We start from the raw sequence: 24,944 nt of genomic DNA, 5'->3' as shown, positions 1-24,944 counted from the left end.
ACCAGATAGGCTGTAATAGGTTTCACGTTCCGTTTTGTTGTTTTGTATTTATTAGTTATTTCATGTATCGTCATTTGTTCCATTAAAAACATGAGTAACCAACACGCTGCATTTCGGTCCGACTCTCTTTCGACAAACGAAGAACGTCGTTACAGACACCTGGATTTTATCCACATTTTGTTGTTACATCCTTATTCTAAAATGGGTTTAAAAAAATCCCTTATCAATCTATACATAATACCCCATAATAACAAAACAAAAACAGGTTTAGACATTTTTGAAAATGTGTATATACACTGCTCAAAAAAATAAAGGGACCACTAAAATAACACATCCTAGATCTGAATGAATGAAATATTCTTATTAAATACTTTTTTCTTTACATAGTTGAATGTGCTGACAACAAAATCACCAATGGAAATCAAATTTATCAACCCATGGAGGTCTGGATTTGGAGTCACACTCAAAATGAAAGTGGAAAACCACACTACAGGCTGATCCAACTTTGATGTAATGTCCTTAAAACAAGTCAAAATGAGGCTCAGTAGTGTGTGTGGCCTCCATGTGCCTGTATGACCTCCCTGCAACGCCTGGGCAAGCTCCTGATGAGGTGGCGGATGGTCTCCTGAGGGATCTCCTCCCAGACCTGGACTAAAGCGAGACATGATGTCCCAGATGTGCTCATTTGGATTCAGGTCTAGGGAACGGGCGGGCCAGTCCATAACATCAATGCCTTCCTCTTGCAGGAACTGCAGACACACTCCAGCCACATGAGGTCTAGCATTGTGTTGCATTAGGAGGAACCCAGGGCCAACCGCACCAGCATATGGTCTCACAAGGGGTCTGAGGATCTCATCTCGGTACCTAATGGCAGTCAGGCTACCTCTGGCGAGCACATGGAGGGCTGTGCGGCCCCCCAAAGAAATGCCACCCCACACCATGACTGACCCACCGCCAAACCGGTCTGGAGGATGTTGCAGGCAGCAGAACGTTCTCCACGGCATCTCCAGACTCTGTCATGTCTGTCACATGTGCTCAGTGTGAACCTGCTTTCATCTGTGAAGAGCACAGGGCGCCAGTGGCGAATTTGCCAATCTTGGTGTTCTCTGGCAAATGCCAAACGTCCCGCACGGTGTTGGGCTGTAAGCAAGACCACCACCTGTGGACATCGGGCCCTCATACCACCCTCATGGAGTCTGTTTCTGACCGTTTGAGCAGACACATGCACATTTGTGGCCTGCTGGAGGTCATTTTGCAGGGCTCTGGCAGTGCTCCTCCTGCTCCTTCTTGCACAAAGGCGGAGGTAGCGGTCCTGCTGCTGGGTTGTTGCCCTCCTACGGCCTCCTTCACGTCTCCTGATGTTCAGGCCTGTCTCCTGGTAGCGCCTCCATGCTCTGGACACTACGCTGACAGACACAGCAAACCTTCTTGCCACAGCTCGCATTGATGTGCCATCCTGGATGAGCTGCACTACCTGAGCAACTTGTGTGGATTGTAGACTCCATCTCATGCTACCACTAGAGTGAAAGCACCGCCAGCATTCAAAAGTGACCAAAACATCAGCCAGGAAGCATAGGAACTGAGAAGTGGTCTGTGGTTACCACCTGCAGAGAACCACTCATTTATTGGGGGTGTCTTGCTAATTGCCTATAATTTCAACCTGTTGTCTATTCCATTTGCACAACAGCATGTGAAATTTATTGTCAATCAGTGTTGCTTCCTAAGTGGACAGTTTGATTCACAGAAGTGTGATTGACTTGGAGTTACATTGTGTTGTTTAAGTGTTCCCTTTATTTTTTTGAGCAGTGTATATAGCATTTACATAAGTATTCAGACCCATTACTCAGTACTTTGCACTTACAGATTCCAGTATTCTTTGGTATGACGCTAGAAGTTTGGCACACCTGTATTTGGGGAGTTTCTCCCATTCTTCTCTGCAGATCCTCTCAAGCTCTGTCAGGTTGGATGGGGAGCATTGCTGCACAGCTATTTTCAGGTCTCTCCAGAGATGTTTGATCAGGTAAAAGTCTGGGCTCTGGCTGAGCCACTCAAGGACATTCAGAGACTTGTCCCAAAGCCACTCCTGCATTGTCTTGGCTGTGTGCTTAGGGTCGTTGTCCTGTTGGAAGGTGAATGTTCGCCCCAGTCTGCGATTCTGAGCGCTCTGGAGCAGGTTTTCATCAAGGATCTTTCTGTACTTTGCTCCCTTCATCTTTCCCTCGATCCTGACTCCATTCATCTTTCCCTTGATCCTGACTAGTCTCTGCCACTGAAAAACATCCCCACTGCATGATGGTACCAGGTTTCCTCCAGACGTGATGCTTGGTATTCAGGCCAAAAGTTAAATCTTAGATTCATCAGACCAGAGAATCTTGTTTCTCATGGTCTGAGTCCTTTAGTAGCCTTTTGGCAAACTCTAAGTGGGCTGTCATGTGCCTTTTATTGAGGAGTGGCTTACGTCTGGCCACTTCACTATGGAAGGTTCTCCTATCTCCACCAAGGAACTCTGGAGCTCTGTCATCAGGTTCTTGGTCACCTCCCTGACCAAGGCCCTTTTCCCCCGATTGCTCAGTTAGGCCAGGCGAACAGCTCTACGAAGAGTCTTGGTGGTTCCAATTTTCTTCCAATTGAGAATGATGGAGGCCATTGTGTTCTTGGGGACCTTCAATGCTGCAGATATTTTTTGGTACCCTTCCCCTGATCTGTGCCTCGACACAATCCTGTCTCGGAGCTCTACGGACAATTCCTTCGACCTCAGGGCTTGGTTTTTGTACACTATCAACTGTTGGACCTTATACAGACCGGTGTGTGCCTTTCCAAATTATGTTAAGTTTACCACAGGTTGACTCTAATCAAGTTGTAGAAACATCAAGGATGATCAATGGAAACAGATTGCACCTGAGCTCAATTTCGAGTCTCATAGCAAAGAGTCTTAATACTTATGCAAATAAGGTATTTCTGTTTTTTATTTGTAATACATTTGCAAAGAATTCTCAAAACCATTTTTTGCTTTGTCGTTATGGTATATTGTGTGTAGATAAAATGTAACAAATGTAACTATTGCTGTAATTTAACAAAATGTGGAAAAAGTGAAAGGGTCTGGAAACTTTCAGAATGCAGAGTTTAGTACCTTCAGAATGTATTCACACCCCTCGACTTTTTCCACATTTTGTTATGTTACAAAGTGGGATTAAAATGGATTTAATTCAAATTTTAACATTTATAAAAAAACATTTTTAAAATATTAAAACACAAATATGTCTTAATTAGATAAGTATTCAAGCCCCTGAGTCAATACATGTTAGAACCACCTTTGGCAGCAATTACAGCTGTGAGTCTCTAGGTAAGTCTGAGAGCTTTCCACACATGGATTGTGCAACATTTGCCCATTATTCTTTTCCAAATTCTTCAAGCCCTGGTTGTTGATCATTGCTAGACATCCATTTTCAGATCTTGCCATAGTTTTTACTTAAATCTGCTTCAGTCACTCAGGAACATTCACTGACTTCTTGGTAAGCAACTCCAGTGTAGATTTGGCCTTGTGTTTTAGGTTATTGTCCTGCGAAAAAGGTGAATTAATCTCCCAGTGTCTGGTGGAAAGCAGACTGAACCAGGTTTTCCTCTAGGATTTTGCCTGTGCTTGGCTCCATTCTGTTTCTTTATCATGAAAAGTTCCCCAGTCCTCAACGATTACAATCATACCCATAACATGATGCAGCCACTGCTATGCTTGAAAATATAGAGACTGGTACATTGTGTTGCATTGGATTTTCTTCAAACATAACACCTTGTATTCAGGGCAAAAAGTTAATTGCTTGTGAGAGCAATTACAAGATTGTTATAATACTTTTATTCCATCAAATTATTGTTTTATGCAACAGAAGAGAGTTCTTATAACTATATTGTGCCTGTGTGAACTGAAAGTGGGCCTCTGGGAGATTTAACACTGACAGGAGATTTACAATGTCTTTGGGTAATACGCATTCCAGAGCATGAGTTAATGTTTCTGTTTTATAAGGTATCAGAGAGAGATGACTCCAGGACCAGTGTCACACCCTGACCATAGTTTGCTTTGTATGTTCTATGTTTTGTTTGGTCAGGGTGTGATCTGAGTGGGCATTCTATGTTGGATGTCTTGTTTGTCTGTTTCTGTGTTTGGGCCTGATATGGTTCTCAATCAGAGGCAGGTGTTAGTCATTATCTCTGATTGGGAGCCATATTTAGGTAGCCTGTTTTGTGTTGGGTTTTGTGGGTGATTGTTCCTGTCTCTGTGTTTGTTTGCACCAGATAGGGCTGGTTTGGTTTTTCACGTTACGTCTAGTATTGTTCGTCTTTATTAAAGATGTATGAAGATAACCACGCTGCATTTCGGTCATCCTCTCCTTCACCGGAAGAAAACCCAAACAACCAGAACCTGGTTTATACACAATGAGAACAGTTTTTACAGCAGATATTGTCTGCTGTGAATTATAAGTATCTTTCATTCAAATCTTAACCCTGTGACCCATTCCATACATAAGTTGTTTGTCATGTAGACTGAAGGGGATCTATCTTGGCTATAAGACCTTTGTATATTTGTCTCAGGGCTCTCAACAAATCATCTGAGGGTGATTCGTCGTCCAGCCATCATTATCGTAGAGCTCTCAATCGATTCACTTTGTGTTTAGTATTGACCTGCTCCCTTATTAATAAGTTAATAAAGATTTAGTATAACTTTATTATATATTATATATATTATATATAGAAGTTTCAGTATAACTGACTTGTGTGATAAGTTCGTCTCCTCATTTGATAAAGAAATTAACCACCACATGCTTTCCCACAATTTTTGCAGTATTAATTTAGTGCCTTGTTGCAAACATACATGTTTTGGAATATTTTTTTCTGTACAGGCTTCCTTCTTTTCACTCTGTCAATTAGTTTAGTATTGTGGAGTACAATGTTGATGAACCATCCTCCATTTTCTCCTGTCACAGCCATTCAACTCTGTAACTGTTTTAAAGTCACCATTGGACTCATGGTGAAATCCCTGACCGGTTTCCTTCCTCTCCGGCATCTGAGTTAGGAAGGACTGCTGTATCTTTGTGACTGGGTGTATTGATAGACCATTCAAAATGTAATTAATAACTTCACCATGCTCAAAGGTAGGGGTGTCAAACTCATTCCATGGAGGGCCTAGTGTCTGCTGGTTTTTGTTTTAAATTGAAACCTAGACAAGAGAGGAGCGAAAACCCGCAGACACTCAATTCTCAGTGGAACGAGTTGACACGTGCTCAAAATATTATTCAATGTCTGTTTAAAAAAACATCTAATACCTTGTCTTTGTGGTTGAATCTGTTTGAAATTCACTGCTCGATTGAGGGACCTTACAGATAATTGTATAGGTGGGGTACAGAGATGAGGTAGTCATTCAAAAATGTTGTTAAACAATTATTGCAACCAAAGACTCCATGCAATTTATTATGTGACTTATGAAGCACATTTCTACTCTTGAACTTATTTAGGCTTGCCATAACAAAATGCTTGAATACTTATTGACTCAAGAAATTTCAGCTTTACATTTGTAAGTAATTTGTCAAAAGAAATCAAAAAGCATTATTGCACTTTGACATTATGCGGTATTATATGTAGGCCGGTGACAATTATTTTATTTTTTATCAGTTTTAAATTCAGGCTGTAACACAACAAAATGTGGAAAAAGTCAAAGGGTGTAAATACTTTCTGAAGGTAATGTATAGAACGAGAGCGAGAGCAAAACAGAGCGAGAGAGCGAGACAGAAAGGAGCTCTGTGACAAGGGCGCCCTCTAGAGTTGTAAATCAACGGTCACTGGGCACTTTGCCAATAAAGACAACTTCCCTCATGTGTTATTGATTGAGATTGACCAGTCAACTGTGCTAATCTGACTGTCCTTTAAATGTTTAACTCCCAGCAGAATATTTCTGAAGTAATCCAAATCTCCACAGAATGATACAGACATACCAAGCAGAAAATAAGGCCAACAGAGAGGAGTGATTATTACACACGGTCTAAATCATTGAACACCAGAGGCCAGTAGTAATCTATTTCTGTTTTCCCAATGCTTCTGAAGCTGGTGAGTTAGGGGCCTTATCTGTTTGTAATGGAAAATATTGAGGTGATGGAGTTGAATCACCTTGCACAGGGAGCCACGCTTTGGATCCTCAGATGAGAGGTACAGTCTTTTTCAATTCCATCCACTGTCACAATTGTTGTATAACATTTAAGTAAGCAGTAGCATACAGTCCCTTGTCTCAGGAGATGGCCCAAACCTCCAGGTCGTTGATTAAGAAGTCGTCAGAGGAGGACAACACGTCATTGTCAAATGTGTCACACCTCTGGCTCTGCCCACGGATCAGGCCATCGTCTAACCACAGGCCAAAGAGACCCCTGAGAGCATGATAGAGCAGGAGAAGGGGGAGGAGGAGAGAAACAAAAGAGAGCATAATTCCTCAACTTTCAAGCACTCCTTTAGACCACTAGTTACTTCCATATTTTGTTGAATTATAGTTAGGGCCCTGAGTTTTGGTTAATTATGTCACATGATCAGGATTTTAACATTTATTTTACACCTATTCCAGAAATCAGAATTAGACCTAAAATGAAAGCAATTGTCTGAGGATGGTACTGGACCATCTGACATAAAAATAAAAGAGGACAGTTTTATGAAAAAGCTTTAATTTAAAGGTTCAAATCCAGGTCATGTGACATGATTAAGTAAAACACAGGGCCCTACCCACTGGGCACAGACATCATTTCAAAGTCCAGTTTTGATTTACATGAGTTGCCAACTAATGAGACTTCAACGTGAAATCATCAACAACAGAAACATTCACCATGTCATTGGATTTAGGTTACAAAGACAATGTCCTTTAGTCAATGATTGTTTTTATTCAAATCGGTTTTCCACGTTAATTCAATGTCATAACATAGATTTTTTTGTTGTTGAAATGACGTGGAAACAATGGCGATTAAACCAGTTTTTGCCCAGTTAGTAGTTATAGTTTATTAATGATAGCGGACCTATTTTCACTTACCCTCCTCCACCAAATGCCAGGTAGTCTGGACTTCCCTTCACAAAGAAGGAGTTACTAAACTTCCATTCATAAACCTGTAAAATAAACAATGATCATAGCTTGTTGTCAGTTGTTGTTTGGAAACAGCAACACTTATTATGCAGTAATACAGTATTGGTAATTTAGGTTAGATTGAATCCAGCCCTAAACCAGTGATGCTGAGACTCGACATGGGGATATCTCACCTGGAGTTGTGGAGAGAAGGAGAAGAGGAATGTGTGTCCTGTTCCATAGTATGACAGACTGATTCGAAGAGTAGTAGGACAAAATGCACCAAACACCTAGGACAAAGAAATAGAGATACAGAGCAAGGGATAGAAATCCCAGACAGCCTTCTGGCATAGGTGGGAAAACTTGGTTTACGCAAATAAAAGGCCTCAGCTTCTCCTCACCTGTCCACAGTTGTCTCTGATGACAGTGAGGGTACTGGTGCTGCAGTCCATACCCCCCATGCTCTTATACAGAGTGCCCAGGCTGGTGCCGTGTCTCTGGGTGCTGTAAACCAGAGACCAGGGGCACTGCTCTAGCCGGGCAGGAAGATGCTCATTTAGCTGGAAACCACAGGGAATTACACTGTGACATTACTATTTGTATCACTGATATTCATGTGGCAATTTATCATGACTTGTATAGGGAGCATATTTAGCACAGCAATAATTTACCACTGTACATGTGATGCATTGATTTAATGGAGAATGGTGCAACTGCAGCCTGCATTTCGGGGCATCCTGCTGTTTCAATATGCTTGGTTTTCTAATCATGACAGACATTAAAGATATATAGATATATACATTAAAACAAAAATATACACACAACATGTAAAGTGTCGGTCCCATGTTTCAAAAGCTGAAATTATAGATCCCAGAACGCACAAAAAACATATTTATCTCGAATTTTGTGCACAAATTTGCTTACATCCCTGTTAGTGAGCATTTCTCCTTTGCCAATATAATCCATCCAAGGTGTGGAGCTGGTGTGGCATATCAAGTAGCTGATTAAACAGCATGATCATTACACAGTTGCTAGGGATTTTATTATATATATATTTTTTAAACCTTTATTTAACTAGGCAAGTCAGTTAAGAACAAATTCTTATTTTCAATGACAGCCTAGGAACAGTGGGTTAATTGACTGTTCAGGGGCAGAATGACAGATTTGTACTTTGTCAGCTCAGAGATTTGAACTTGCAGCCTTTTGGTTACTAGTCCAACACTCTAACCACTAGGCTACCCTTCCGCCCCTAATAAAAGGCCACTAAAATGCGCAGTTTTGTCACAACACACAATGCCACAGATGTCTCAAATTGAGGGAGATGCAATTGGTATGCTGACTACTGGAATGTCCACCAGAGCAGTTGTCAGATAATTTAATGTTAATTTCTCTACCATAAGCCATCTCCAACGTCGCTTTAGAGAATTTGGCAGTACATCCAACCAGCCTCACGTGTATGGCGTGATGTGGGTGAGCAGTACCTGATATCAACAGAGTGACTCATGGTGGTGATGGGGTTATGTTATGGGCAGGCATAAGCTACAGACAACGAGCACAATTTATTTTTTTATTTCACCTTTATTTAACCAGGTAGGCTAGTTGAGAACAAGTTCTCATTTACAACTGCGACCTGGCCAAGATAAAGCATAGCAGTGTGAACAGACAACACAGAGTTACACATGGAGTAAACAATTAACAAGTCAATAACACAGTAGAAAAAAAGGGGAGTCTATATACAATATGTGCAAAAGGCATGAGGAGGTAGGCAAATAATTACAATATTGCAGATTAACACTGGAATGATAAATTATCATGTACAGGTAGAGATATTGGTGTGCAAAAGAGCAGAAAAGTAAATAAATAAAAACTGTGGGGATGAGGTAGGTGAAAATGGGTGGGCTATTTACCAATAGATTATGTACAGCTGCAGCGATCAGTTAGCTGCTCAGATAGCTGATGTTTGAAGTTGGTGAGGGAGATAAAGGTCTTCAACTTCAGCGATTTTTGCAATTCGTTCCAGTCACAGGCAGCAGAGTACTGGAACGAAAGGCGGCCGAATGAGGTGTTGGCTTTAGGGATGATCAGTGAGATACACCTGCTGGAGCGCGTGCTACGGATGGGTGTTGCCATCGTGACCAGTGAACTGAGATAAGGCGGAGCTTTACCTAGCATGGCCTTGTAGACGACCTGGAGCCAGTGGGTCTTGTGACGAATATGTAGCGAGGGCCAGCCGACTAGAGCATACAAGTCGCAGTGGTGGGTAGTATAAGGTGCTTTAGTGACAAAACGGATGGCACTGTGATAAACTGCATCCAGTTTGCATTTTATCAATGGCAATTTGAATGCACAGAGATACTGTGACAAGATACTGTGACAAGGTATCTCTGACCAGTTATGTGAAATCCATAGATTAGGGCCTAATGAATTTTTAAATTGACTTATTTTCTTATATGAACTGTAACTCAGTAAAATCTTTGAAATTGTTGCATTTACATTTTTGTTCAGTATAGCATGTTGTCAACCAGCTACAGTACATGAAGTAAGTAAGTGAACAAGTGGTTTCTGTTTCCTGTGTAACATCAATATTGCTACACCTGCATGTGAGCATTCCTGAACTTCTATTAGTGCAGGAACCAATGGGATGCTCAGAATGCCCACATGCAGGAAGGCCTCGAATTGTGGGCTGCAATCACGGCTATTGACCAATCTATGCAAAAAAAGGCTGCATCAGGGTATTTATTGACAAGCCAGTCAGCCAATCGTTGCTCCCGTATTTTAGCCAATCACCCCGCTGGTGTGTGGTGCCCTGTCCCTGGGTGTCAGGGCCTCTTTATCAACCTTGTTTACATTTTTCACTAAATTCTGGTTTGGTGGAGATTCTAGGATTTGTGTGCAGGTAAACAAATTATTGGAAAAATCTGTCACATGCAACATGACCCAAACGCATGACTGTTTCTATCTCCTGCCTTGGTATAATAGGCTATGAGATTAAATAGGCTATGTAGCGCTACTATTTCACAACAACACTGTAGCCTACGCATGATGTTAAATAATTTACCCTCTAAAAGTCTAAGCCGTTGAGAGGGGGCACAAAACTATCTTCTTACTTCCATTAGTTTGTATGGATTACCTTCAGATGAGTCCCATGACAATTGTGGGGGTCATTGAGCAAAATGGAAAACACTATCGTGGGGTCATAATAGTTTGTAGGCCAAACTGTTCGGATGCTACAGACGTTTTTGTGAGAAGACCGATTTCTGGGATGTCTCATGGTCTGACAAACAACCGAGATAAAGACAATTTCATGTTGGATAGTCGACGGATAGTCGCCTGAAGTTTTCTTTAAGTCCACAAACCGCAGTTAGGGACCGTCAACATAGTGACAAATCAAAATTTTAACATTTCAATAGCTCTTTAACCATTACTCCTAAAACTTCCAAGACTTATTGTAGCTAACCGATAGCATAGACACACATTACACACATTTTTGTTTTGTCAATTTACATCTCGCACTATTTTTTAATTATTTATTTACATTTTTTAATTTCAATAGCTCTTTGGTCATATGACCTACTGACTTCAAACCCGGTTCAGAATGTACATTCAGTGGCTCTACACAGTGCACACCCCTTAGTTTGTCAATTTTCATCATGCAATTTTACATGAATATTCAATGTTTTTCGATCTTTATAATTTCAATAGCTCCTTGGTCATGTGACCTACCGACCTCAAGGTTCAGAATGTCCACTACCCTCCTATATTGCGCACCCTTTAGTTTGTCCATTTTCATCTCACACGTTTTTACATTTAAATTTGTAAACTTTCTAATTTCAATAGCTCCTTGGTCATGTGACCTACTGACTTCAAACAAAGTTCAGAATGTTTAGTGGATTATAGTTATTCCATTGTACTGGATCAAATACATGTTAGCATTTTACATACATTCCTAAGTGTAATAATTTTTTATGACATACTGTGAAATACTCTTGGCTGCTGACTGTCACTTTCAGACATGCGCAGAGCAGACTGAAAAGGGAAGGGTAGCTCGAGACTTGAACCACAGGGGTTCTCTGCAAAGAGAGAGTAATCCGAAAGGCACATCCCTTGACCTGTATGCATTCTCTCCTGATTGGTCTCTGTGGTGCTTAGTCATTGGGCACTCCGTTGCTGACCCCATCATAAAGTTTTTACAAAGTCTGCCTAAAGTGCCAGAGGTATGAGGACAGACATTCTCCTTTGTATTTGTGGAAACAAATATTTCCTAACACTTTGGATCCTATTCTTGGACAGTTAGAAGACACAATGTGTCAAGGCAAAAAAATAAAAATACTAATTACTGTCCATGAGTAACCTCAACCCTATGGGTCTGTGGTTGTTTGGGCCAATAAAGTGCCAACTCAATTCTACCACTGACTAGTCTCTCATGCCCCTATGAATGGGGACAGGGGGCAATAGTTTTTAATCTAAACCAGCCCTTCTTTACTGGAGTACACTAATCCCTAAGTGGGGCTTTTTCTTGACACAAAGTAGCAGTTTACCAGATAAGAACTCAAGAATATCAAAAAGTAGATTTTTGTAAGGGTGTATTACGTTCTGTGCTGTGGTAAAATCGTAGCTGAAAAATGCCTCTGTGTATACTGTATGTGGGAATGTCTTATGTCTGTCCTACATGTAGTGTTGGTACATGGAATATTCCTCAACTGCATATATCATAAATTGCTATTGCAAATAGAAGCATTATGTTCAACAACTGACATTTTCAGATGTTATTTTGACAAACACACTTTGGTGCTTACAATTATTTCTTTATTGTCATAGGCTTGGTGGGCACTGTCATCTGTGGTCTTTGTGATATGACTTTCTTTAAGCACATACTGATGAAACTGTCACTTAATATTTTTTTCTTCTTAAAGTCTACAAATGCTCTACATTTATTCACTCTGGGATAGGGTTTGATCCTATATGCTACTTTTATTATTGTCCTGTAAGTGGTTCAGTGCCTATAATTTAGGCTGTGTGTAGAATGGGGCATAAAGGAAATTACCTCTACTAGATTAAAGTGATAAAGAAATCACCATACAGTTTTGGTGTATCCATTTGCCTATAACTAATCCGAAATCCATTATGTTTACATAAAAAAGAAAATACTTCAAAATGAGAAGATCCTGCCATGGAAAAGAGGACTGGGTGGACATAAAGTGGAAAGAAGGGGAAATAATTCACACCATGCAGCAGGACACCTTCAGCTGTGGGGTCTTTATAATTCAGGATTGATAGGTATATTTTCAATAAATTAATGGTTAGCTGTTGTGTGACAATTAGGTCAGAAACCATTTTATTTTTTGGTGTAGATGGCCAAGGAAGTTGCACAGAACACCCCCCCCAAAAAATAAAAAAATAAAATAAAAATTGGTATAGAACTTCGACAAAAACACATGGAGCAAATAATTGGCTGAGGATATATTAAAAATGTCTGGTCTGACGGTTTTTTATTTTTTTAATATATATATTTTTACCCCTTTTCTCCCCAATTGGTAGGTGTTACAGTCTTGTCTTATCGCTGCAACTCCCATACCGACTCGGGAGGGGAAAAAGGTCAAGAGCCATGCGTCCTCCGAAACACAATCCAACCAAGCCGCACTGCTTCTTGATACAACTCCCATCCAACCCGGAGGCCAGCCGCACAAATGTGTTGGAGGAAACAGATTGCGCACCACCCCATGGGCCTCTCGGTCGGAGACAGCTGCAAAAGAGCCTGGACTCAAATCCAGAATCTCTGGTGGCACAGCTAGCACTGCGATGCAGTGCCTTAGACCACTGCGCCACCCAGGAGGCCCATGGTATGTAATGGCATTTAATTCAAAGTAAATGTACATTTTTTTGTTGTTGTTGTGTGGGACACCTATGATTTCAGAGTTCAACAAAGCCAACAACTGCTTCATGTATGCCACTGATAAAGAACCTGGATGTGGCCCAAAGACCGACTGGGTTAGTCACTTTTTTTTTGTAATGTTTTTTTTTGTAATTTTTATTTTCTCCCCAATTTGTGGTATCCAAATTGTTAGTAGTTACTATCTTTTCTCATCACTACAACTCCCGTACAGGCTCGGGAGAGACAAAGGTCGAAAGCCATGCGTCCTCCGAAACACAACCCAACCAAGCCACACTACTTCTTTACCACAGCGCGCATCCAACCCGGAAGCCAGCCGCACCAATGTGTCGGAGGAAACACCGTGCACCTGGCGACCTGGTTAGCGTGCACTGCATCCGGCCAGCCACAGGAGTCGCTGGTGCGGGATGAGACAAGGATATCCCTACCGGCCAAACCCTCCCTAACCCGGACGACGCTAGGCCAATTATACGTCGCCCCACGGACCTCCCGGTCACGGCCGGCTCTCTGGTGGCACAGCTAGCAACTGCAATGCAGTGCCCTAGATCACTGCGCCACCCGGGAGGCCCTAGTAACTTTATTTAACATGTTTATAATCTTTTGACAACAGTAACAGCATATAAGACAAGTTATGATATAACACAATGGATGGCTAATTTGTCACACTGCATTGATATTAGATATGACTTATAACGTGTTACGCTTTGTTTTGTTTTATATTGAATGTTTTGCATGTCAACGGTGGTTCCATGTGCTGTGCCTAGGAATGAAGACAATAGAGTTCAACAGTGAAGATCACAAACTGGAAGTGTTGTCTGTGTTGTTGAAAATGTATGCTATACCCCATCCACACTGAAGAGGCTCTGAAAGGTACATCAACCAGGGATAAAGAGAAAGTTAACACTGTGAAATGTTTTGTACTTATTTGAAGTAAAGTGTCTGTTGACATGTTGGAAAAGATTAAAGGTCTACAATATCTGTTTCATTTGTCAATATTCAATTTTTATTAATAGATTTCTGGCAACCATTACTGTGGTTCATTGTTCAGTATATGTATTGACCAGCAAACCCATTGCAGCCGACCTCACTAGCTCACTCTCCATCCCTGCTTTGGACAGTTAATAACATGACTCTTGTACTTTTCCCTTTTCCTTTATGGTTGATATTAACAATGAAAGGAGATATTATCTGCCTCCTATGTATACCGCTGTTAAATACTGTGGCAAAATAAAAAAAACAGGGAAAATAAGTACTTAGAACTACCAATTATTATAGATAAATATTAAAGAAAAGGGTAAACACAACACTGGACTGAACCCCCTAATTGTCAAACCAATATTAATGTACAACAATATAGAAGATATATGACTAGAGGTTATGCAATATGGGTGTGTATCCACTGCACACTTCTTAGGTGTGTAATTGACATGACCAAGGAGCTATCGAAATTGAAAACTATGAAAATGTATGTTACACTGCGTGATTTTACAGTACTCAAACAAGAGTGTGCAATATATAAGGCTAGTCCGTGGACATTCTGAAGTTTTTTTTGAGTCCAGTAGGTCACATGATCAAAGCTATTGAACATTTTAATTTGAAAAAATTAATGTAAAAACATGAGATGAAAATGGACAACCTAAAGGGTGTGCAATATACAAGGGTAGTCAGTGGACATTTTTTTTTTTTTTTAGTCAAGTAGGTCACATGACCAAGGAGCTATTGAAATTTGGATGTAAAAAAAGTTTGTACTTTGTTTACACTCCCTAACTAATTAAACCAAGAATACAAAATGCTGCTCAAATTTCCACATGTTTATTAGCTTTGGAAAGCGAATTAATGTCCGAAATGTGAAATGCAATGTTGTGCGCAATTTTTCCAAATCATGACACTTATTTGGAGTCTGTGGCTCAAGTGGTTTGAAAGTTATTGAGGTTTGAATGTGTGAATATTCGTTGAATATCCAACTTCAAACTGTCTTTACCTCGGTTGACAAACACCCCGTAGCTCGGCCACCTTCCACTGCAGATGTAGAAGGCCAAGACGCAGCCAATGCAAATTTCTTATTTTTATGTTACTTAGATGACGCACAGATTTTAAATAGACTACAGGACTATTTACTTTCGAGCATGATTGGCTATTGAAAGAGCGATGGATAAATGGTATTTGTTGTGTAGCAGGAACAAACCAGTCATGTCAGAAAAGGAGACACATGCTCTGCAAATATGATTATGATTTAGGCCTATATAATAAAAGTGAAATAAATATATGAGGCAATACGCCTGCAATGCAATCTTCTCACCAATGGCAAATGGATCTGTTTTATCATTAGGCCAAAGTTTCAATGTTTATTACCCAACCATGATTATAATTCCTGTCCATTAAACACCACAATTTCCCCAAAATAACAATATTTGCTTGCAATACAGTTGATCAACCACTAGAAGTTGTGCTTACATATGGTCTGAGATTTGCGTGGAGATACACACTTTACTGTCAAATTCAAAATGGATAAATACCAACCTTTGCGGGAAAATTGGTGCACTCAAGGTTTAGAGTCTTTTTTGTGCGCATGCACCTTTGATAAATAATCCCCCTGGTTTACGGGAGTTTGGTGGTAATGCGTCATTAATAATAACATTGGTTCCAACCTCCATATAATACAACTTTTTATTTCAGCTTTATTTTGACAGGGAAGTCATACTGAGACTAGGATCTCTTTTACAGATGAGCACTGCATAAATACATCAAACACATACAATATACAAAATTACAAATCAATGAAAAATAAACATCAACATAGAGGTCTCCAATCATGACTCTGAACTGACCAAGGGGGACCAGAACATCTAATTTCAGATGTTAATTTGTTTAACCAGGCAAGTCAGTTAAGAACAAATTCTTATTTACAATGATGGCCTACTGCGGAACAATGTGTTAACTGCCTGTTCAGGGGCAAAATGACAGATTTCTACCTTGACAGCTCAGGGATTCAATCCAGCAACCTTTCGGTTACTGGCCAAACGCTCTAACCCACTAGCCTCTAACCACAAGGCCTACCTGCAACTAGGCTACCTCTAACTCTGTGGAGATCGAAGTGACCTCCAGTGATATCCAAGCCTGAGACCAAGTTAGGTCATTTCTAAGTCTAAATTGAATGAATGATGATAGATACATTGGAAGTTTCTGCATGAGTGCTTTGTAGATAAACACAAGAAAATGTTGCCCTCTCCTTTACTATTTTTTTTACATTGTAGAATAATAGTGAAGACATCAAAACTATGAAATAACACATATGGAGTCATGTTGTAACCAAAAAAAAAGTATTGTATATTTGAGATTCTTCAAAGTAGCCACCCTTTGCCTTGATGACAGCTTTGCACACTCTTGGCATTCTCTCAAACAGCTTCATGAGGTAGTTACCTGGAAAGCATTTCAATTAACAGGTCTGCCTTGTTAATAGTGAATTTGTGGAATTTCTTTCCTTCTTATTGCATTTGAGCCAGTCAGTTGTGTTTTTACAAGGTAGGGGCGGTATACAGAAGATAGCCCTATTTGGTAAAAGACCAAGTCCATATTATGGCAAGAACAGCTCAAATAAGCAGAGAAACGACAGTCCATCATTACTTTAAGACATAAGGTCAACCAATATGTAACATTTCAAGTTTCTTCAAGTGCAGTTGCAAAAACCTTCAAGCGCTATGATTAAACGGGATCTCATGAGGACCGCCACAAGAAAGGAAGACCCAGAGTTACCTATGCTGCAGAGGATAACTGCACGTCAGATTGAAGCCCAAATAAATGCTTCACAGAGTTCAATTAAAAAGGCACATCTCAACATCAACTGTTCAGAGGAGATTGTGAAATTGGAGTGCGCTCAATTCGAATAAATACTCGTAATATTAAACATTTATGATCATACATGTATCTTAATTCATTTAAAAGCTTAAATTCAATCCCAAGGGTCTCAGCTACAACATGAATGGTCGTTTTGTTAGCACCGTGTCCTTTGTGAGAAGCAGAGTAGGTGAACAGATGATCTCCGCATGTGTGGTTCACACTGTGAAGCATAGAGGAGGAGGCGCTTTTCTGGTGACACTGTCTGTAATTTATTTAGAATTCAAGGCACACTTAACCAGCATGGCTACCACAGCATTCTGCAGCGATACGCAATCCCATCTGGTGTGCGCTTAGTGGGACTATCATTTGTTTTTCAACAGGACAATGACCCAACACACCTCCAGGCTGTATAAGGGCTATTTGACCAAGAAGTATAGTGATGGTGTGCTGCATCAGATGACCTGGCCTCTACAATCACCGACCTCAACCCAATTGAGATGGTTTGGGATGAGTTGGACCTCAGAGTGAAGCAGCCAACAAGTGCTTAGCATATGTGGGAACTCCTTCAAGACCGTTGTAAAAGCATTCCAGGTGAAGCTGGTTGATAGAATGCCAAGAATGTGCAAAGCTGTTATCAAGGCAAAGGGTGGCTACTTTGAAGAATCTAAAATATATTTTGATTTGTTTAACACTTTTTTGGTTACTACATGATTCCATATTTGTTATTTCACAGTTTTGATGTCTTCACTATTATTATACAATGTAGAAAATAGTAACAACATAAAGAAAAACCCTTGAATGAGTAGGTGTGTCCAAACTTTTAACTGGTAATGTGGGTGTATATATATTTATATATATTTTTTTTTACAGCATTCCCAATGTTATTTATATAGATTGTAAACTGTAGTCGGCCGAGTATCGAACCTTGGGCACTCCTCTATGTAATACAAGGAACTCAGATTTGACCCCAGCTACCTTGAAGGCCTGAGTTGTGTCATTGAGATAATTATGAAACCATTGACAAGCATCAGTACCCAACCCTATCGAGGACAGCTTATTCAACAGAAGAACATGGTCTACACGACAGTATCAAAAGCTCTTGGTGTCAATAGCTAATAAGGCAGCAAGAACTTCTGTTTCTGTGAATTGCCCAAAAGAAAAACCCTGACTACCATTTCCCAAGTCACGTGAGTTTGAATGATCATCCATCGAGGCAACTGGAGGCTGTACATGGGAAGAACAGTCAACTGACTGGCCAAGACCAGCATGACCACCATTTCCTTCAAATAGGAAACCAGCTGAGATAAAATGCTGATTTAAAAACATCACAAATCTGAACTTTTTTGTAACAATGCAGGAGCCTAAAACTACTTGCTTAGGCAGGGAAGTAGAGCCTCTTCAGTGAATTAACGGTTTTCCAGAATTTAGAGGGATTACTAACAGTCTGTCATAGCACTGAGGAAGTAGTTTGATTTGGCCTGTTTGAAACTCCCCATCCCGGATCCGGGATTGTGACTAAGCCTCAGGCTCATTAGCATAACGCAACGTTAACGATTTCTGAAAATCGCAAATAAAATTAAAATAATGCGTTTGCTCTCAAGCTTAGCCTTTTCTTAACAACACTGTCATCTCAGATTTTCAAAATATGCTTTTGAACCATAGAAATTGACTAATTTGTGTAAGAGTATGCAAAGCTAGCATAGCATTTTGTGTAGCATGTAGCACGCAACATTTTCACAAAAGCCAGATAACCAAATAAATAAAATCATTTACCTTTGAAGAGCTTCTGATGTTTTCAATGAGGAGACTCCCAGCCACATACCAAATGCGCAGTGTTTCCTGAAAGCGTCTGTGTGTAGGAGAAATCGTTCCGTTTTCTACATTGCGCCTGGCTACCGAAACGAAACGAAAATGCAGTCACCTACAACGTGAAACTTTTTCCGGATTAACTACATAATATCGACCGAAACATGGCAAACGTTGTTTGGAATCAATCCTCAAGGTGTTTTTTCACATATCTCTTCATTGACATGCAGTTCTTGGAAGCTTGCTTCTCTCTCTGTGCCCCATGGAAAAATACTGGCAGGTGACTTTTGCGCACCAATTTCGGCGCAGGACACCGGGCGGACACGTGGTAAATGTGGTCTCTTATGGTCAATCTTCCAACGATCTGCCTACAAATACGTCACAATGCTGCAGACACCTTGGGGAAACGACAGAAAGGGCAGACTCATTCCTCTTGCGTTCACAGCCATATAAGGAGATCATGAAAGACAGAGCCTCAAAAATCCTTGTCATTTCCTGGATGCCAAGTCATCTTGGTTTTGCCTGAAGCTCACGTTAAAGGGCACGCACAGAGAAGATATTTGTATTTCTGGACACGTCAGAGTGTTTTCTTTCGAACAGTAGCAATTATATGCATAGTCGAGCATCTTTTTGTGACAAAATATCTTGTTTAAAACGGGAACGTTTTTCTTCCAAAAATGAAATAGCGCCACCATAAGTGTAAGAGGTTTTAACCGAGGCAGTGCATCTATTTCTCAAATGCCTAAATAGCTGACAATCAGCTAACGAGTCAGCTTGTCTAACCTTGGCCCAGGCTGGATTTCTTATTAAAAAGTCTAAAGCCTTGTTCACATTGGCAGTCACTCAGAGGTGAGACCAAGTCATTGTTTTACAAGTCACAAGTAAGTCTCAAGTCTTAGCACTCAAGCTCACCCTCTTCCCCCTCTCTCTTTTAGACCCCCTCTGCCTCTCTTTTTCCCCCATTCCTTCTCCATATTCCAAGTATACGTCTCCTTATGATAATACTGTAGTTCTCCTGATATGTATCTTGTTCTTGCCTTCTCGAGGGACGCCATTTAACTGGCTGTCACAATCTCTGTACCCTCGGGATGTAGCGCTCAACAGTGCATCCCAATTATAAAGCAGCTGCTTTGTCTTGATGTCCTTCTTTATCAAAAGCTACCACACCGCTTTTCCATTTCAAACAAGTGCGCTCTTCCAATTACCATCCACCGTCTCGCTTCATCTGGTTCGGAGGAAGATGTTTAGGGGTGGGTGTGCTGTTTGTTGACTTTTTTTCTCCGCTCATATGGAGAAATTAAAGGGTATACTCATACCGAGTATTAAAGGGCCAGGCACAATTTTTAAAATTGTGAATTATTAAGGGGTGCTGCAGCACCCATACTTCTCGTGGTTATGAACAGACGTCAGTTCAACCTCCAGTTTTGATTTCCATTTGGTTGTAAGTCAACTAACCTGAATTCAACGTGAAATCAACAAAAAATGCACCATGTCATTGGATTTAGGTTAACATTTGGGTAAAAAACTTTTTTTCAAATCAAATCAGTTTTGCAGTTATCACATTACATGTTTTGGTTGAAATTACTTGCAAATGTTGATTCAACCAGTTTTTGCCCAGTGGGTGGAAACTCGATAAAAACGAGCACTGACTGGGAAGAATTAGTTTTGAACGGTCATCTGTGTCGGAATTCCAAGTCGGAAACTCGAGAAACCTATTTGTAGAGCTTTGACTTTCCAACCTAAAGATCACTGACATTATAATTTGACCTAGGTTTTTCAGTCCTCAGTTGTCTTGAACTCATCATTAGTATATTGTTTGGCATTGTTTGTAGTGTTAATATGCTAACATGTAGTTGCTCAGTTGACCAAACCAATGTTGTAGCCATATTTATGTCAAGCTAAGTACTCAAGTCAAGCATCGCAGTTATAATCACTAAGCATATTTTGTTATGAGTCACTTGCATTTGGTTCTACATTCTACATTTAAGTCATTTAGCAGACGCTCTTATCCAGAGCGACTTACAAATTGGTTAACTTCTGAATTTGGCCACTAGGAAGCAGGCAAACATAACTGTCTTTGAGAGCTGGAAGTCATACCTGACATAGCTGACCAATGTGAAGGAGGCTGCTTTGGTCTGTGAGCTCAGGCTTCGTTGGGTCCTCCGAGCTGAGGTAGTCTAAATCCTGCCTGTCTGAAAGGCACCGTCTTTGTGTATGAAGACTGTCCACTTCGACAATCTCAAAATCTTTTTCCTGATTCTCTTCATCCCTACTATTGATCCGCTGGAATGAGGGTGAGGCCTGTCTGACACGGTTGACCTGTGTGACACACACACACACACACACACACACACACACACACACACTTGGTGAGAGGAGTAGAAAGACAGCTCAGAGTTCCATCAGACATCACTCAAAGTTCCAACAATTGATTTTGCATTGCTTTCTCTCTTCTTCTCCATCGCTGCTCCTCACTTTGGTCTCCAAGCAATTAGCCTGCTAGCATTCCACTGAGTGCACAGTGCTACATGTTTCCCTCCTCTCTTTCACTCTTTTCTTGATCAATTCCTTTATCCCTCTCCGGAAAGTGCTTGGTGGCTTTGGCTGTCCGACACCCATAACCGAAGGTGTTTTAAAACCAACACTAATACCCTTTGTTGTTCTGTAAAGGGCTGTTGTAGGGAGACAGCAATGGATTTGTGTCTGTGTGTGCATGTCTGAGTGTATATGTGAGTGGGGATGTGCGTGTGTCCACTGTGTGTGTGTGTGTGTGTGTGTCCACTGTGTGTGTGTGTCCACTGTGTGTGTGTGATAGAGCGAGAGAGAGAGAAAAGGAGTGTTTACTGTGTTTGTGTGTGTGTGTACCCATGCACGCATGCACTCTGTATATGTCTGTGGGGATGTGTGTGTGTGTGTCCACTGTGTGTGTGTGTCCACTGTGTGTGTGTGTCCACTGTGTGTGTGTGATAGAGCGAGAGAGAGAGAAAAGGAGTGTTTACTGTGTTTGTGTGTGTGTGTACCCATGCACGCATGCACTCTGTATATGTCTGTGGGGATGTGTGTGTGTGTGTCCACTGTGTGTGTGTGTCCACTGTGTGTGTGTGTCCACTGTGTGTGTGTGATAGAGCGAGAGAGAGAGAAAAGGAGTGTTTACTGTGTTTGTGTGTGTGTGTACCCATGCACGCATGCACTCTGTATATGTCTGTGGGGATGTGTGTGTGTACCCATGCACGCATGCACTCTGTATATGTCTGTGGGGATGTGTGTGTGTGTGTCCACTGTGTGTGTGTGTCCACTGTGTGTGTGTGTGATAGAGCGAGAGAGAGAGAAAAGGAGTGTTTACTGTGTTTGTGTGTGTGTGTACCCATGCACGCATACACTCTGTATATGTCTGTGGGGATGTGTGTGTGTTTGTGTGTGTGTGTACCCATGCACGCATGCACTCTGTATATGTCTGTGGGGATGTGTGTGTGTTTGTGTGCTTCTTTACTTCACAGTCTTAAAGAACATTCAATAACCCCGAGGGTAGCCTTCTCTGTTCCCATAGTGAGAGGCTTTTTGCATCCTTCTGCTGATCTGGCAGGCTGCAGTATACAATCACAGCTTTAGAGTGCTGAGCTTTGTGTGTGTGTTTGTGACTGTGTGTACTTTCACAGTCTATATCCATCAGGACTTCAGTGCAATGGTTTCCCTATGGATCTATAGCCAACACAAAGCCTTACAGTCAGTTAACTGGCATTCTTTCCTCAATAGCTTGCTCTATGGGTAATGGTCTTCTTCAGTTCTGGTGGACAAAAGCTATGTTCTGATGTTTGAAAGTGTACCATAAGCACAGGGCCGGAATTATGCATTTGGGGTCCTGGGGCACCTACCTCCAGGGGGCCCCCCCAAACAGATTTTTGGGGAAAATAGCTAACTTCCTGCATTTCAACACATTTTACCATGGGGCCGAGAGAAGGATTTGCAGTTTTATAATGCTATTCTACAATTTTTTCATGAGGCTGAAAGCTCATTTTGCCGTTTAAAGCAAATTTCCTGATATTCTACACATTTTGACATAGGGATGAGAGTACATGCCTGGTATTGTTCCAAATACAAGAAACTTTGGTTAGTGTGTAAGCTATAATCCATAATAACTATACAGTATCTAGTGTTTAAGTGCACTGAACTCTTCTCTAACTATTCCTTTGTCTCCCAGTCCCAGCCAAAAATAATAAATCAACGAAATGTTTGCCACACGACTGTACAGTAAACAGCTCCCTGCTGTCTTTCTGCATGTGGTGACCTGCGAGTAGGGGAGCACAGACGTGCTGCCTATGTGGCACTAAGCCACGCAGAGACTCGCTCGTCACAGTGCCAGCGACTGCGCTTGTGTAGAAACACAATATGGTCATCTTGGCTGGGCGCTCAGATAGACGGAGGTGGGGAAACAAACGCTTGCCAGCCAAGTTGTGTCATTCTTTAAAAAATGTTTTTTCGCTCTCTCTTTCTCTACTCTCAGGTCATTCTCTGCAGGGAGCCGTGTGAGAAAGGAAAGTCTTTCTGGACTGATAGGAAGGAGTGATCAAATGCACAGTGTTCTCAAAAACAATCCAACATTGTGACATTATTGTGTTGTTTGATTTTTCAAGTTCTCAGATTGATAATGTATTTATTCCATTTTCCTTTTATATCCTACAAAGATTTTACTGTTTTAGGAAGGAAACTTCTGGGAAAGATGAATCCATTAAGTAATCGTTGCATAAGATATATTTTTCCCAGCAGTGTGGAATTGAAGCTGTGTCTTGTATAACAAATGAAAGCCATTATCACTTTTACATAATAGCGACATTTATAGAACTGATAACAGCTTTATCATCACCTTGATCTGTCACCCCTCTTTTCCCCTGGAATAATGGCAGCTAATAGCATCTCTTTCCACAGAAAATGTTCTGATTAATATAGAATTGACATATCTGCCAGCCCTCCATAACGAATTGACATCATTAACTATACTGGAAAGTGAGTAACTAGAGACAAACCATTCAGAACACAATATTATGTTCCCACAATATGTTCCCATCAACACTGCTCTTTTATTCTGGTAATGATACACAGTGCTATTGGCATATATTATCATACGTCATTGGAATATATTTCTACACACTAGCACTTACCCTATATTGTCTACAATGTCAAAGGACATCTGAAAAAAAATAAACACCAATCACTGTGTAGGGCAACTGCCGTGTTTATATATACACAGCAATGGCTGTAAGCAGTAACACACAACCACCTCTATTTCTGTTTCTCACGGAACACTGAACACACCATGGAAGTCCTTTGTTCTTACATGAACAGTAGAGGATTTTCATTTGTTACATTATCATTGACCACTGCATTCCGTTGCAAAACTTTGGTTTAAGGTCTAATGTTTATGAAGTACACTTTACTTTAAGCCTGAGTGACAGGGTTAAAGCCCCATCTAACTAATAACCAATTGGTAACTGATTATTCCAACCCTACACATACACACTATACTCACCAAGAGGTTGTAACGCAAGGCTTTGAGTATATCCATATTATTCAGTGATTCTCCAATGAAAATGTCTCCCTGTATGAATTTATTCCCTTCTCAGTTAATCAGATAGGTAGCCTAGCCTAGTGGTTAAGAGCATTGGGCCAGTAACTGAAAGATTGCTGGTTCAAATCCCAGAGCTAAATAGGTGAAATATCTGTCAATGTGCCCTTGCTCCTCCTGTAAGTCACTCTGGACAAGAGTGTCTGCTAAATGTAATTACACCTTCACCTGGACACACCTATTCCCTCCCCCTCTTTCGCTCTGATGAGGGTGGTTAGAAGGTGTGGAATATTGCTAAGCGACATCTCATTACTCAATGGGGGAACAGCAGTTTTGAATGATGGTTTGAGCACAATTGATAGGTTCCTGTATGTCATTGATATGTTTGATTGCAAGTACTGTATGTGTGCGTGCACACATGTGAGTTTCTAGGCCTACTACAGTTCATGCATGTTAGAGGGAAGGAATGATTTGAATATGATCATCAGGAGCTGCTGAACTTCACTTTTACTTCAGAGTTTGATCTGACTGATTTGTAGTATCTTATGCCACAGGGAAATCAGGAACCAATATACTCAGTCAGTTAGGAAAGCTAAGGCTAGCTTTTTCAAACAGAAATTTGCTTCCTGTAGCACTAATTCCAAAACGTTTTGGGACACTGTAAAGTCCATAGAGAATAAGAGCACCTCCTCCTAGCTGCCCACTACACCGAGGATAGGAAACACTGTCACCACCGATAAATCTACAATAATCGATCATTTCAATAA

General features: G+C 40.8%; 1 protein-coding gene across 1 annotated transcript; it reads right to left on the bottom strand.

Moving 5' to 3' along the window:
• Nucleotides 1-1,436: 1,436 nt before the first annotated feature.
• LOC135528000 (TLD domain-containing protein 2-like) lies at nt 1,437-24,371 on the bottom strand. Its single transcript, XM_064956746.1, has 6 exons — nt 24,142-24,371; nt 20,715-20,936; nt 7,486-7,644; nt 7,279-7,374; nt 7,055-7,128; nt 1,437-6,407 (listed from the first exon to the last, which is right to left on the bottom strand). The coding sequence occupies exons 1-6, from the start codon at nt 24,175-24,177 to the stop codon at nt 6,272-6,274; spliced, it is 723 nt and encodes a 240-aa protein (XP_064812818.1). The 5' UTR covers nt 24,178-24,371; the 3' UTR covers nt 1,437-6,271.
• Nucleotides 24,372-24,944: the final 573 nt, after the last annotated feature.

This window comes from Oncorhynchus masou, chromosome 33 (genome assembly GCF_036934945.1).
Source record: "Oncorhynchus masou masou isolate Uvic2021 chromosome 33, UVic_Omas_1.1, whole genome shotgun sequence".
Taxonomy (NCBI): domain Eukaryota; kingdom Metazoa; phylum Chordata; class Actinopteri; order Salmoniformes; family Salmonidae; genus Oncorhynchus; species Oncorhynchus masou.
Note: the sequence above shows the minus strand (reverse complement) of the source record. Positions and strands in the feature narration are given on the sequence as shown.

Coding starts and splice junctions, on each gene's coding strand:
- LOC135528000 (XM_064956746.1), bottom strand. CDS start 24,177: ATGGATATACTCAAAGCCTTGCGTTACAACCTCTTG. Junction 7,375..7,485: donor TCAGAGACAACTGTGGACAG/GTGAGGAGAAGC, acceptor TCTTTGTCCTAG/GTGTTTGGTGCATTTTGTCC. Junction 6,408..7,054: donor CTGGCATTTGGTGGAGGAGG/GTAAGTGAAAAT, acceptor TCATGCTCTCAG/GGGTCTCTTTGGCCTGTGGT.